The 15,232-nt window shown below is 37.5% G+C and overlaps 2 protein-coding genes across 2 annotated transcripts; both read left to right on the top strand.

Moving 5' to 3' along the window:
- The first annotated feature begins 5,537 nt into the window (after nucleotides 1-5,537).
- Nucleotides 5,538-7,262, top strand: LOC105361805 (uncharacterized). Its single transcript, XM_011499085.1, has 4 exons — nucleotides 5,538-5,830; nucleotides 6,035-6,151; nucleotides 6,253-6,409; nucleotides 6,498-7,262. Exons 1-4 carry the CDS (start codon nucleotides 5,606-5,608, stop codon nucleotides 6,665-6,667), a joined length of 669 nt encoding a protein of 222 aa, XP_011497387.1. The 5' UTR covers nucleotides 5,538-5,605; the 3' UTR covers nucleotides 6,668-7,262.
- On the top strand, nucleotides 7,257-15,232 carry LOC105361806 (E3 ubiquitin-protein ligase TRIM33). Its single transcript, XM_011499086.1, is given in 13 exon segments — nucleotides 7,257-7,907; nucleotides 8,443-8,672; nucleotides 8,754-9,034; nucleotides 9,114-9,224; nucleotides 9,588-9,895; nucleotides 9,972-10,142; nucleotides 10,145-10,431; nucleotides 11,225-11,794; nucleotides 12,155-12,479; nucleotides 13,491-13,632; nucleotides 13,899-14,082; nucleotides 14,366-14,518; nucleotides 14,594-15,232. Coding segments are annotated over 13 exon segments (3,306 nt in total). The 5' UTR covers nucleotides 7,257-7,537; the 3' UTR covers nucleotides 14,768-15,232.

Genomic DNA, 15,232 nt, shown 5'->3' with positions numbered 1-15,232 from the left:
GGGGGGGGGGGGGGGGGGGGGGGGGTGACGGACTAAATGGCAGGAGAGGCGGAGGGATGGGGGAGAAAAAAAAGGGTGATAGAAAGAAGTTATAGCATAAGAGAAAAAAGAATAAACGGGCAAAGATAAAAGGGAGAGAGAGAGAAAGAGAGAGAGAGAGAGAGTGAGTGAGAGAGAGAGTGAGAGAGGCATGAGGTGAGCAGGGATAACGAGGGGCGGGCGGGGGGCGTGAGGAGCAAATGTGAGATAGAGAAGGAAAGGTGGGAGGGAGGGAAAGGGAGAGTTATCACGCACATTGCATTGAGAGATCACAGAGAAGAACAAAGGACGACGACGCCAGGCTCTCGCTTACATTTCCCATGCATTCAACGGCCATCGAGAACGCGCGTCTTCTCGTTCACTCAATCAACATGTATATAAAAGCAAAAGAAATATTATGAAAGCCTGGACAACGTCCCCACTGTCCTCGTTGACGTTGTCGTCGTTGACGTTGTCATCGTCGCTGAACAATTACGCAAAAAGGACGAAAGGGAGCTTATGTACACGAAAGTCAGGGCGAAACAGCTGTTGGTTAGTGATGATAAAAGTGCTTTGGAAGAAACGTCAGAGCACGAATAAATGAGACACACATATACGCGCGCACCAAGAATATATAGATATACAATACAGTGAGGGCGTAATAAGCGATGGAATTCCCGCAATAATCGCCGACACAGAAAGATAGACAACCGTGTGTCTCATTATACCTTTCACGTACATACACTGTGACCCCCCTCTCCCACCCCACACCACTGGTCTTCGCCTCGACACTCACTCACTCATTTAGTCTCTCTCTCTTTCTCTCTCTCTCTCTCTCTCTCTCTCTCTCTCTTTTCTCGAGTACACTATAAACGTACGACTGTTATGCCGTGCTGTTACTGCTGCAGTTACTACACGATAGAAAATTTAAAGATTCTACACTTCGATGGAAAAGTGTTGAACAACTCAAAGATAGCACAATTTCAGGACGCACTTGGAGTATGTACGGAGGTACAACTAGCGTCAGTTCTACAATGGTCTGATGAAACTCTGATCCCAGAGAGAAAATGAAAAGTCCGGGAAATTATTATTTCTTTTATCATTCACTCTGTTTCTCGCTGACTATCTTCGTCCTTCTCTAACGCGCGTACGTACGCGCTCTCGTTCGTGTCAGCTCACTTACACTTGCGCGGCTAGAGAGGCGTGTTATGCTACGCACGCGCGCACACATATTCCTGCACGTACAATACACCCGCATGAAAGAACGTCCACCTTTGTGTCCCTCTTGCTTCCTCTCTCTTGCACCCCCACCCTGTAACCCTTCTCCATCTATCTCGCTCGTGCTCGCGTAGTCTCTCTGTATTTCAATCGCATAAATGCCTCCTCCCGGAGATCAACTCTGCGCAAGACAAAGACGGAGAAAAATGAAGGAAAGCCAAAGCACAGAGCAGGCAACGCACGCACTTATTATAAGCACTCTTTAAATTCGACTACGTACGCGTAAAGAGAGAGAGAGAGAGAGAGAGAGAGAGAGAGAGACGGGCGGACAGACGAACGAACGAACGAACGAACGAACGAACGAACGAACGAACGAACGAACGAACGAACGAACGAACGAACGAACGAACGAACGAACGAACGAACGAACGAACGAACGAACGAACGAACGAACGAACGAACGAACGAACGAACGAACGAACGAACGAACGAACGAACGAACGAACGAACGAACGAACGAACGAACGAACGAACGAACGAACGAACGAACGAACGAACGAACGAACGAACGAACGAACGAACGAACGAACGAACGAACGAACGAACGAACGAACGAACGAACGAACGAACGAACGAACGAACGAACGAACGAACGAACGAACGAACGAACGAACGAACGAACGAACGAACGAACGAACGAACGAACGAACGAACGAACGAACGAACGAACGAACGAACGAACGAACGAACGAACGAACGAACGAACGAACGAACGAACGAACGAACGAACGAACGAACGAACGAACGAACGAACGAACGAACGAACGAACGAACGAACGAACGAACGAACGAACGAACGAACGAACGAACGAACGAACGAACGAACGAACGAACGAACGAACGAACGAACGAACGAACGAACGAACGAACGAACGAACGAACGGACGGACGAACGGACGGACGAACGGACGAACGAACGGACGAACGGACGAACGGACGAACGAACGAACGAACGAACGAACGAACGAACGGACGGACGGACGGACGGATGGACGGATAGACGGACGGGGAGGGCGACAGCGGAGAAAAGCATATTGAACACTATACATTAATGCTCTTACGCTATAATGATATATTTTATATATGCAACACTATATATCGAAACTCTCTGTCTTTGTCGGAGGCACTGGCTATACTGCTGTAGCTTTAAGAGAAAGAGAATAGACAGCGTCGTACAGCCACTTTTTTCCCGTTCTTTTCCTTCCTCCACCTCCTCCTCCTCCTCCTCCTCCTCTTCCTCCTCCTTCTTCGCCTTCGTCCCCCCTGCCCAACCCTACCCCAGCACCTGGCCCACCTCCTTCTCCACCCTTCACAATGCTACTTCTCTTCCACCTCTTTTTACGCGCGCATATTATGCGTGCGAGCGCAGTAGAGCGCAGCGAGAGGAAATCTCTACGGAATGTTGAGGATGATCTCGGTTAGTACTATAGTGGCCCGTCACTCGAGCTACGACGAGGTGAGCCGAGCTATAAGCGCGCTGAGAGGCGGAGGCGGAAAAAGCGTAAAGCCTACACGCGATGCCTCTTCAGCACTGCGCGGATATATTACCCCCGAGGATTCTCGCCGCCGAGTTGCGAGTCGACGGGACGGAGGAGGATGGGGCGAGAGGCGGATGTAACATATACGAGATTCTCCTCCTCGGGGCACTCCGTGCATGTTACATCGCGCGAATTAATGAAAGACAGAGATGGCGTTCAGGAGAGACACAGCAGAGAAAGGCACAGATTAGCAGCACCGTTTTAACCTTAATTTTCGGACAATAGCGAGCGATAGGAGCAGACCGGAACATTTCTCCTGGACACTCCAGCACACTGACGTCACGGACATCCCGTTCGCGATTCGCATTAATGCTAAATAAGCTCGACAGACGTTTGTTTACTTACGAAGCCCCTATATATACTTTTGCACCACGAATCGTCTCTCTCTACACTGGTGAATTTTTATGGTCGACCCGACGAGTTACAAGCGCGCGCGCACGCACGCACGGACACACGGACACGCGGGCACGCGAATGCGCGCGCGCGCGCGCATTGAGGCATAGGCGCACGCACACGGCAAAGAGGGTCGTTCGCGCATAAATGCGACTACTGCATTCATGCATTCATACGTGCGCGCGTGCATGCGTCCTTATATACATGCTTGCTTGCTTACGTACGTTCGTACTTACGTACATTCGCCTATCTATCCATCTATCTATTTGCCTATCTATCTGCACTGGCGTGCGTGCATCAGTGCCTGCACACATGCGCGCAAAAGCTCGTTACGGCCTCCGTGCGTACGCCACACGAGCGCAGGGGTGCACGGTGTGCGCGGACCCAGTGCGTGTGAGAGCGCAGCGCAACTCGAGCGTGTGTTGGAAATGCGCGCCGCCACTATCGCTCGCGATCGTAGGAAAGCGCGCGTAGACAGTAGCGCCGCGCTTAATCTTTTTAATGTTCGATTTTTCTGCAAGGGCGGATCGAACGTTACTCGAAAGTCTCCTGCTTAATGCACTGACATAGCAATTGTAGGCTTAATTTGCGGCCGCAGTTAATGAAGCTTTCGCTTTGCCTCGAGGCTTCGAGCGTCGTAAGCTTTCCTAGCTAATTGGGGTCGACGATGAGCAATTTTGCTTGCGCATCCTTCCACGACAAAGGAAATCATGAGCGTTTGACGAAAGTTTTATGATCGTCCGTGTCTTTAGGAAAGCAAGTCAGAGTGCATATAAAACGGAAGGCGACTCTATAATGGCCTTAGTTGCATTTAAATAAAAACTTGACAGAGAGAGAGAGAGAGAGAGAGAGAGAGTGAGAGAGAGAGTGAGAGAGTGAGAGAGAGAGAAAGATAAATAAATTGATGAATGGATGGGTGGATGAGTGGATGTGCAGATAGATAATATAGATAATATAGATAGTATAGATAGTATAGATTGTACCGATAGTGTAGATGGTATAGATAAATAGCTTGATAGGTAGGTAGGTAAGCAATTAAGTAGATAGGTAAGTAGGTAGATAAATAAATAAATAAATAAATAAATGAACGATCGTAGAACGAACGAACGAACGAACGAACGAACGAACGAACGAACGAATGAATGACGAAGAATGAATAAACTGATGTAAAATAAGACCCTTAACGATTATTGTGCTACGAGCGATCTCTACTGCGACAAAAATGTTTGTTTCGATTAAATATAATTTTGGGCATTCAAAATGAATGCGAAAGAAAATATTATTTAAAAAATCCCTAAGCAATTACTTAACAATAATATAATTTCATTATAGATTCTCTTTTCGTTTCAAGTAAAATTATTATGAAAAAAAATTATTATCTCATAAATATACACACGCATGCTTGCGTGCGCGTGTGTGCGTGACTAGTCGGTACACGGTGTTAGTCGTCATTCCGTATGCCAGATATCCAACCAATATACAATAACCCGATGTAGGTTAAACTTGTTTAATGGCGTATGAAAATTCAAAAATAAGACATGAGAGGTATTAATCTTTAGCCACATCCAGATCTCGAACAATTGTTCTATAAATAGGCCGTGCAACGATATCCCATCTATTTTCATGTAACGTAATTAACATTCGTCGCTCACAATCAATAATACGAATATTTGCTGGATTTGCAAAGGCCATACATAGAAAGCTCAGTTAACGATCGATTAATTATATGTGCAAATAGTAGGAGGATGTGCCATGTGCCATCCCCCGGCTCCTGTCACGTAAAAAAATTGCACAGAACTGCATAGTGCGTCATATCAGATGGCAGTGATAGCAGAGACATCTCTTGCGATATCACTTGAGAGATTTTTCTTTACTCCCCAGTCACATGTAAATTCGTAGTTTATCTAGCTCTGCTTATCCAACGTTTATTTAACAATTTTGTTTTCCACTTTTGAGCCAATTTCATGCGGCGTTGATTAAAGTGTGCGTTGCGTCGATGGTAATAAAATAATTATAATAAATAGACGCGAATGAGCTAAATTGTTGATTAACTAGAAATACAAATAGCATTACTTATTTTGTATGTGAGCAGCAATTTTTAATTCTCGGTGGAAATTGCCTTGTGTTTAGTTTTTTTCGGCAATGTGTTGGCTAAAAATATTATTCCTAGCAAAGTTAAATTTCCATTATTGTAAATGAAGCGATTGAGATTAATAAAGGCAAACGATTTATTGAATAATTAAGCTCTAAAGCGTAATTATTGTTTGTGATTTATTTTGTCATCGTATATTATTGAGGACGTATTTTGTAACTCGTGCGTAACTTTCAGGTTAGCGAACATTCACGATTAAAGATTTATATTAAAGTACAAACATTAAATGTCTGCCCTGGAAATCAATGATTTAAAAAGTCAAATTGACACTGTACCGTGTCGTACGGCTGAAAATTCGATAGGAGCTTTGGATGCTTCTTCAGCATTACACCCATCCAAGGTGAAAGTATCTAACGATAGCTGCATCGAAGAAGATACTCAGACCGATAAAGTTCATGGGAAAGTTTCGGATGAAACGTCCAATTATGATTTAATACAAAGGCCACGTACCGTATGTTAAAATAAAAATATGTTGTGATTCATAATAATAATTATAAGTTTGTAAATTGATTAACATTAATGAATAATTTTAATGAAAATCCTTCCCTTTTAATCCGTTTAATGCCTTTCAATTCGAATGCAATGCAAAATCGACTAATTTTTCTTATTTATATAATATTATCGATAAGGGATTAATAATTTTTCTCTTTTGTAGTTAGAAGCTTTCAAAGAGCAAGAATCCTTAACAGAAATTTCTAATTTAAAATCCACGTTAAACTTAGACGATCTTGACGAAGATGATGAAATTTGGATTGTCGAGATTCCAATTACCGTAAGATAACTCATTGTTCGACATATGCAAACAAAACGAATTGAAATAATTTAATTTGTTTTTCAATTTATTTCATTTTATTAATGAAATTAATTATACAGGTTGATCCAATGGAGTTGAAAAATCAAGTCCTAAATTTAGGTGAAAAATCAAAACTTAAGTTTGGTAAAGATCGTTATTGCGCTGTAAATAGAGATTGCAAGCCTAATCTTACATGCGTATTACGTGCCGATGACGATTCAGAGATCTATAAAGCAGGTATAACATTCATATAAGGAATTTTTATTTTATTTAATTCTTGTGTAAATGACGCTTTAATGCTTATATTGTGGTGAAATAATTTTAGTGAATATACAAACCACTGGGACAATGAACATAAGGAGAAAACTTTCTGGATTATCGAAGAAAGACTTCCAATTTGAAAAATTCATAGGAATACCAGATTTGCAAAATATAAAAATCAGACATCCGTTCTTTGGTGCACAATACGACGAATCGATAAAAAAAAAAGAGTAAACGCGTTAAAATATTAATCGAGTGTTTGCAAGTCCAAAGGGAACAAAGTTTAAAGTGAAATGAATTCTGTTTAATAAAAGTGAAACTTGGCTTGTAACCAAACCACTTATCAAACTCTACAATTTGATAAGCGATCCATGATAATGGATGTAAATAATAATCCTAATTAATAAAATAATTTATATTATTATTGTTGAATAAAGTGCCCGAATGACTAATTTAAGTGACAAGCTTACACGAAGCTCCTTGTGTAATATTTATAACTGATGCGCTGGTTAAATAAAGACCTAAGTTACAAATATAATTCCCATTGGCAGTCTAGCTACTTCGACTCTGCAAAACATTTCAAGCAAATTGAAAATTATCAATGTCAAAATCTTATGAAACAAACACCCTTTAAAATTCCAACTTACACAGGCAGACAGAAAGAAAAATTAACAAGACAAAAGAACGCGCATCGGAAAGGGAAGGATGAGAAGAAATTCCATTAAACTTTCCTTTCTCTCTTATTTAAACGCACACTAACAAAAGTCTTCGCGGGCACGCACGCTATTCGTCGAACACGTACTTGCCCATAAGCACAGCACACACACATAGCCACACAGAGAGGAGCTCGTAAAAATATATCGGACATGTTGGCATTGCTGGCCCTCTGATGGTAGCTTTCTCCAATTTTTTCTTGCACTATCCGTCCCTTTTTCCGTTTCTGCGCTGGACGTAGCGAATGAGTTGCGTCTTTTTTACGTTCAATTTCATTGCAAATTCGCTCGTGAAGAAGGAAGAGAGCCATGAGCGGTCCCTTATCCAGGGGACGATGATACAATAGTCTCTCAACGACCTCGGAGACCTTATCGTTGCCCGTTGCTGACCATGGATTCGCGCAACGAGGTCTCGGTGACCAATAATGCCGCCCTCGCTTCCTTCACCGTCGTGAAGGAAGAAGTTTCGGAGCAAGCGATACCAACGGCTACTAACGCGAAGCAACAGGCACAGCTGCCAGCGGGATACGCGATGAGCACCGACAGCAATACCGAGGAGGACGAGGAGGCCGAATGCACAACGGAGCAGGGCCAAGAATCAGAGATCAAGAGCAGTTTGTCAAAGTGCGCACTCTGCTGCAAAGCCTTCGTCATCGAGGACAATCCGAAACTCCTCGAGTGTCTTCACGCGGCCTGCTCCACTTGTATCAACAGCAAACTCAACGAACAACACAGTACCTCGGTCGATGCTGAGATTCTGCGTAAGCATCGTTCTAATTAAGCTTGACCCTGCCCACACCACTTGACACTTTATATGCTAATGTATGCATACATTTCTAAATATTACAACAATTATCTTGGTTTAGTGTCTTATAACTAATTTAGCCCCTTTGTATGCTAATGGCAAAACCATTTTACATGAGAACGTTTGAATAATTCAGTACTCGGGTGCGGGGTCATTTATAAAATTTTTATATCACTTAGATTCTTATTTTCTTAAAGCGAAAAGAAAGATTAAGTAATATATTGGTAATGCGAATCAGTCGTGTAATATTTATTTGCAAAATAACTTCAACTTGAGTAATTATAGCGTAGTACTTATTTAAAAATTTGCTACGTATATATATATATATATAACTATAGTTTGTAATTTGTAAGCATAAGTATATAAAGTTTTACACATGTATATATACACGCATCTATATCATTATTATTACCATATGTATTGATTACGATATATGTATATATGACTGAGTGTGGCACATATAATTTAATGCTTGATTTATTCTGTTATAGCTGAAACCAATGTTATTGTATGCCAACTTTGCAATGTTATCAGCCAGTCGGAGAATTTAATTGAAAATCGTTTTTTTTCTAAATTTTGGGAAGATGATATGAATGCTTCTTGTGATGATGAATCTAAGGATGTTGAAGAAGAAAAGAAATGTACAAATTGTACTGAAAATGCAATTGCAACAAGTTGGTGCGTGGAATGCGAAGAGCTAATCTGTCAAAATTGTGTTATGGCAAGATATTTTACTTATTCATTCATAATTCGTTAATATCAAAGCGAAATATTTGATTATTTAAATGATTTAAATTTACAGGCACATCAGAGGTTGAAAATAACCAAGGATCACACGATAAAGCCTAAAGAGGAGATTACTAACGATACAGAAAATGTCAAAAAAGGAGAAAAGAAGTTGCCAGTTTATTTGTTTTGTACGCTTCATCCACACGAACAATTGTCTTTATTTTGTCAAACTTGTGATCGATTAACATGCAGAGACTGTCAACTTACAGAGCATAGAGAACATAAATATAAATTTATACATGAAATAGCTGCAGAAACTCGTACCTCTGTGAAAACATTATTGAATGAAGTTAGGTAAGAATATTAGATGAATAATTAATTTTACATTACCACGAATAAACTGAGAGAATTAACTTGTATAATTTGACGTTAGTTATAAGAGGGAACTATTGAAAAGTGCGATGAAAGTTATCGAGGATCGTCAAGTATTAATATCTGAGAAAAAGAAAAGCCTTGTACAAGAAATAACGCAAATGGTTGTGCAGTAAGTAATTATCTAATTAATATACATGCATGCATACGTAAACGCATTTATATGCGCGTGCGCTGAGACACACACGCGCGCGCGCGCGCATCAACATTATTAATCTTTTATTTTGTATAAATTTTTTGTAAGATTGTAAATTAGTGAGAAATAAAAGAATATCTAATATGACTATACAGACTAAAGTTAATCTAAACTATTTTTCTCATTTTATATTGGTTCATAATTTTTTCATTTCTTACTTTTTAATAGATTTTAATAGATTTTAATGAACTGTAAATATAGTAAGAAAAAAAGAAAAAAAAAGTTATTACAATGCGCTCTACTTTACATATTAAAATAACAAAGTATGATGATTTTTAGATTGACAAACGCAATAAGTTCCAGAGGAAAGCAATTAGTAATGCGCTTAAGTGAAGTTTGTGATCAAAAACAAAATACTCTAAACGAGAAAAAAGTAGCCTTAGATCAACTATCTAAATTGACCGATCATTGCATAGACTTTGTTAATTATGCGCTTGACAAAGGCACTGATATGGAATTACTTTATAGTAAAAAGTCAGTTACAAATCATTTGCAACGAATAAAAAGCAGAAGAGCGGATATTCCAAATCCCGAAATACCTGTTAGAATACATTTATCTATGGAAAAAGTGCAAGATTTAATTAAAGGTTAGCAAAGTAATTTATAAATACATAAGCCGCGCATTTGAATTGAAATGTATATTTTTTTAAAATGATTTCACAGTTATAACGTCAATTGGGGCAATAGTTGTCGACGGTAGAGTCTATCCTTCGGTTACTCCTCCTACGGAACCAAGTGCACCTACGACACCCTTAAGCGAGCCAATGGAACAAAAGCAGTTAAATACATGTGCAATGAATATAGGCATGGAAAATTCATCTGCGACACAAGCTCTTCGAGCAATATCCCACATAATGCATACATCAATCAGCCTATGAACATTCCCATTACATCTCATCAACAATTAACAATGCAAACTCAACAACACATAGCGAGTCAACAACAAATGCAGGCTCAAACTCAAAATTATATGCAACATTATAATGCACATAATTTGCAACAGCGTTCGTCACCTCAGAATCAGAGGATAGCTACATTTAATGTTAATTACAACGGACATATGCAGCAACAGCAACAAATGATGATGGCTCAGCGTCCAGGACTTGGAAATTGTCACCAACAGGTACACTGGCAATAGATCGAATAGGCTTTGTTTTGTTCATCAAATTTGTATTAATTTTTAAGTTGACATAGTTAATGTAGATTAGTACCATATTATTATTTTTTTTTTTTTTGTTCTTATTTTTTTACTTTTTTTATATATATATATATATATATATATATATATATATATTATATTATATTAATCAAAAACTAATAGTATTAGTAAAGCATTGATTACATTTACATTAAATAAGACATGGAGTTTAATACATAATTTTGAAATATCCAAATATGCTATTTTTCATGCATAAGAACTATCGAATTGAACTTTCAAATTGAACCTAAAAAACATTACAGTAAACAGTACTTAAAAGTGTTAAATTACTTAAATACATGACTTTAAATTAAATAATATGTTAGTGAACATTCGTTTCAATATTCTGCTGTACGGCTTATGAATTAATTTTATATTTACTTGAATTTTTATATTCACTAATGTAATATTTTTAATAAATCAAACACAAAACTGTAATATTTAGATTTTTATTTATTTCCTGAAAAAGCTTATAATAATTTGACATCCTATACTAATTACACTCCTTAATAATACATTAATTACTAGAGAATTAGTTTTATTTGCTACTTAACTCATTACCGATACGAGATAAATTATTTGCCTACACACACGAGACCATTGCGCATCCAAATTAATCGAGGAGACGAAAACGACTTAAGCTTAAAAATGTTCGACTCTGACTCACGCTAAACCAATTCCATTCATAATTAAAGAAATGACATTTTTGTTCTAACAGGTAACTTCGTCGACGCATCCGCATCAGCAGCAGTTACACGTACCTGTCCCCGATCCCCATCTAAATCAAAACGCCAGTCTTCGCGGCTTACTCGCCCATAATCCACCTGCATATAGACCCTCTGCCAATGCAGTGCAGTATAGATTTCCCCCCAGATATCGATACCCCATAAACAACCCCCAGAGACCTATAGGTCCGCTTCAGAACTACCAAGGCAGTACTTCGCTGCTCACTGGAATGCAAATTCGTCAGCCGAGTCAGTCTACTCAGCAAATGCTCAACGTTTATCAGCAGCAACAGCAACAGCAACAGCAGCAGCAACAACAACAGCAACAGCAACAACAACAACAGCAGCAGCAACATCAGCATCAGCATCAGCAGCAGCAACAACAAGTGCAAGCTATGCAATCCGCCCGTTGGCATATTCCGCAAAATGTGAACACTTCCGTACCACCGTCTTACACATCTAGAAGCCCAATGCAACATCAATCCACGTCCAATGTACCTGTCAACGACACATATAAGATCACATTAAAGAATCAGTCCGCCGTGACTATAGCGTCCCATACGGTAAGTCTAATGCAGAGGAGATCGATGTCGACGAGACCATTTTAACTTAAAATTTTTATCCATTTTTGTTGTTGTTTTGTTGTTGTTGTTGTTGTTGTTTTGTTTTGTTTTTTTTTTCTTTCTTTCTTTTTTTTTATTTTTTTAACGATAAAATTTTACGAATTTTAAGTTTAAAGAGAGAAAAACTGGTAATTCCTTAATTCCGAGCTATTGTGCACTTGAAAGTATTATAAGAATAGAATATAGAGTAAGTTTATCGAAAGTCCTGAATTTCCATAAGACGTTGAATAGTTGGTTGATAAGGTTGCCTTAACGGCGTGTGCACATTGTATACAAGCGCTATTATTTATTGTTAAATAGAAAAGTAACAACAATACAGCGAGTCCGCCAGTGAGCAGTGATGCCCCGTCGTCGATTTCTCAAAATTCCACGTCTGTCAGTCACACGGTTAGCTCGTCAATGCCGAAAACACCGAGTCCCGCACCCCATGAAAAGACGGACGAAACGCAAAAGAGCCTTGACAAATTTTGTCAAAAATCATTAAATGATTTGATGCTCACGATCGCCAAATTGGATAGTAATGGCATTATGGTTATTCCGGAGACTCAAAAAAATCAACTGGACTCAGCTCAAGTTGATAGTTCAACGGATGAAGGGATCCATGCTATGACCGACAATTCTTCCGGTAAGAATTTCTCTATTGCATTATTAAAATCAGTTTGACCAATATAGTTTATACATAAATTATGAATTAATAATGTAAACAGACTCGCAGCTAAGCTTCCTCATTTACAATTATTTTTCATAAAAGTTCAAACGAACATCGAGGAAAAGATGTTTTGTCCGTGTACACCGTTTCTCATTTTACTTATCTTTTTTACATTCGTTAACTGCAATTCGATATCTTTTTTATGATCTGTAAAAAAGTAATATCTCTCTTTAACGAAGAATAATGAACATTTATTAAATTTTACATAAGACGTCGTTAATGTGCTCTTTTTAAAAGTGCTGGCCATAAGTGAAACTTGTATATTACAGTTATCTGATTTTATTCTTATTTCGAAGCTGTGAAGTCGTTACGATTTTTTGTATCTATTATCTTTATTTCTTTTTCTTTATCTTTTTCTTCTTCTTCTTCCTCTTCCTCCTCCTCCTCCTCCTCCTTTTCTACTTTTACTTTATCTACTTATTATTATTGTTATTGTTGTTGTTGTTGTTGTTGTTGTTGTTGTTGTTGTTATTATTATTATTATTATTATTATTATTATTATTATTATTATTATCTTTGTTTTATTTATTAATTTAAATTACAAGATTTTGAAATTTGAAATTGTAAAATCTTACAATTTATTAATTGTGTAATTTATAATTTAATAATAAAATGTATAATATCAAAACATGTCGTTTACATGACGCCTTACACTTTTTCGTCTAGTGTAAACATTGAATTTGTACGAATACAATTAAAAAAAGAAAAATCTCGAAGTATTATTACTCGCATTATATTAGGAATGTGTATAACCCTTATTTATAAGTCGTTGGTTCGTTATAATTATTATAACGTCGTTCTATTCGTCGAACGATTTAAGAAATAAAAATATTATTTTGTCATTATTATAAAAACAAGTGAGTTGATTTTGTAAATTGTGATTTAAAAGTTAAATGAAATTTGATTGATTTATTAAAAATAATTTAGCAACATCCATGACAAAAGATGATCCGAACGAAGACTGGTGTGCAGTATGTATGGATGGAGGTGACGCTGTGCTTTGTTGTGATAAGTGTCCAAAGGTCTTCCATTTATATTGTCATATACCGAATTTAAAATCATTTCCACAGTAAGTTCAATCGGAACAAACGGAACGCTTTCATAGTTTTTCCTATTAAAATATTCCTACATAAATGCATTGAGAAGAATATGTACGTTTGTATGCATAATCAAATTATTGAACAATTGGTTGGCTTTATATACATACATACATACATATATACAATCATTCATCCAATCAAAGCATCCAAAATTGAATTAAAATAAAGTAATGATGATGATGATGATGATTATGATTATGAAAACAATACTAAACCTGCGCTTTACTTTCTGCAGTGAAAGTGAAACATGGCAGTGCATGCTTTGCACTAATGTACTTGATTGTTCGGAGGACCCTCCCGGGGAAAAGAGGTCAAACCAATTAAGCGCCCGTGATTTAAGAATAGCTCAGCGAATAGTTTTAGAATTATATTGCCAATACGAACAAAGTTTACCTTTCAGAGAAGTTGTATCACCAGAGGTATATATTTCACAAAAACTCGTCATTATTTTTAATCGCAATTGCATTAAAATTAACTTAAACGCTTTAAGGAATCATATGAAATTTTCTCATTTATCACCGAATTCACGTATTTGGTAGGGAATTTTTAAAAAGCTCAGAATAAGATAGCGAGTAAATTTACTTTCATTATTAACTGTAAAGTTCTTCATCTTTTTTGTTTTTCTTTAAATCTATATTATCTCGCATAAAACAGTCCAAGTTTCTTGCACATTTTTTTTTAACCAAAACTTTTTATTAATAGATTGTTGAATATCATCGAATTATAAAAAAGCCCATTGCTTTAGATATTATAAAAGACAAGCTTAAACTCGAAAATGAAAGTCATTATGTAGACTTAAAACAAGTGATGGCTGATATCAGACTAATGTTTAAAAATGCGTTCATTTATAATCCCGTAAGTAAAACAATTATCACGAGTTATAAGTCCATATTGTTCCGAGTATGTATTTTAAAATATCTATTTTTGAAGGTGGACTCGCAGGTATATCAGGAAGCAAGAAGTTTAGAAGATTTTTTCGAAAAGTTATTATTGAAATGGGCCCCAAGTTACGCGTACGATGATCCGTTCCTCGTCGCAGAAGGCGAAGAAGATGAAGATGTGTTTCCACCGAATAGGAAATACAGACGTGTTGTTAACGATTAGCACTTGATAAAGTGCAGTTAAATAATTTTGTAATATAGAATTGTTAAAATAATTTTTCATATTGACTTTGGGTAAACGCAATTGTTAACAATTACGTATACAATGTATACGTATAGAAATGATAAAATTCTTTATTTTCGATGAATAAAAACCGTTATATCGCTTTTACCGACTATTGATTCGCGTAATTATAACAAATGCGTTTGCTGAATAACGACCATTTACATTGAATAAAATTATGATAACGAATGATACATATTTCACAAGAATCTTGCATGCTTTATTAAGATTTGTAAGAACGATTACAGAATTTAAAAATGCGTCAGAACCAATTTACAATTACGACATACGATGATTCTTAAACTTCTAGAATTCATAATCCTCCACACTTTTAAAAGTCGTACATTTTATTTTTAACCTACACAAGCTGGCCTTGAATTTTTATTAAAACATGCGGTGTTTATG

The sequence above is a fragment of the Ceratosolen solmsi genome, unplaced genomic scaffold (genome assembly GCF_000503995.2).
Source record: "Ceratosolen solmsi marchali unplaced genomic scaffold, CerSol_1.0 scaffold2, whole genome shotgun sequence".
NCBI classification, from domain to species: Eukaryota; Metazoa; Arthropoda; class Insecta; order Hymenoptera; family Agaonidae; genus Ceratosolen; species Ceratosolen solmsi.
The sequence above is the reverse complement of the archived record's forward strand: the minus strand, read 5'-3'. Positions and strand labels throughout refer to the sequence as shown.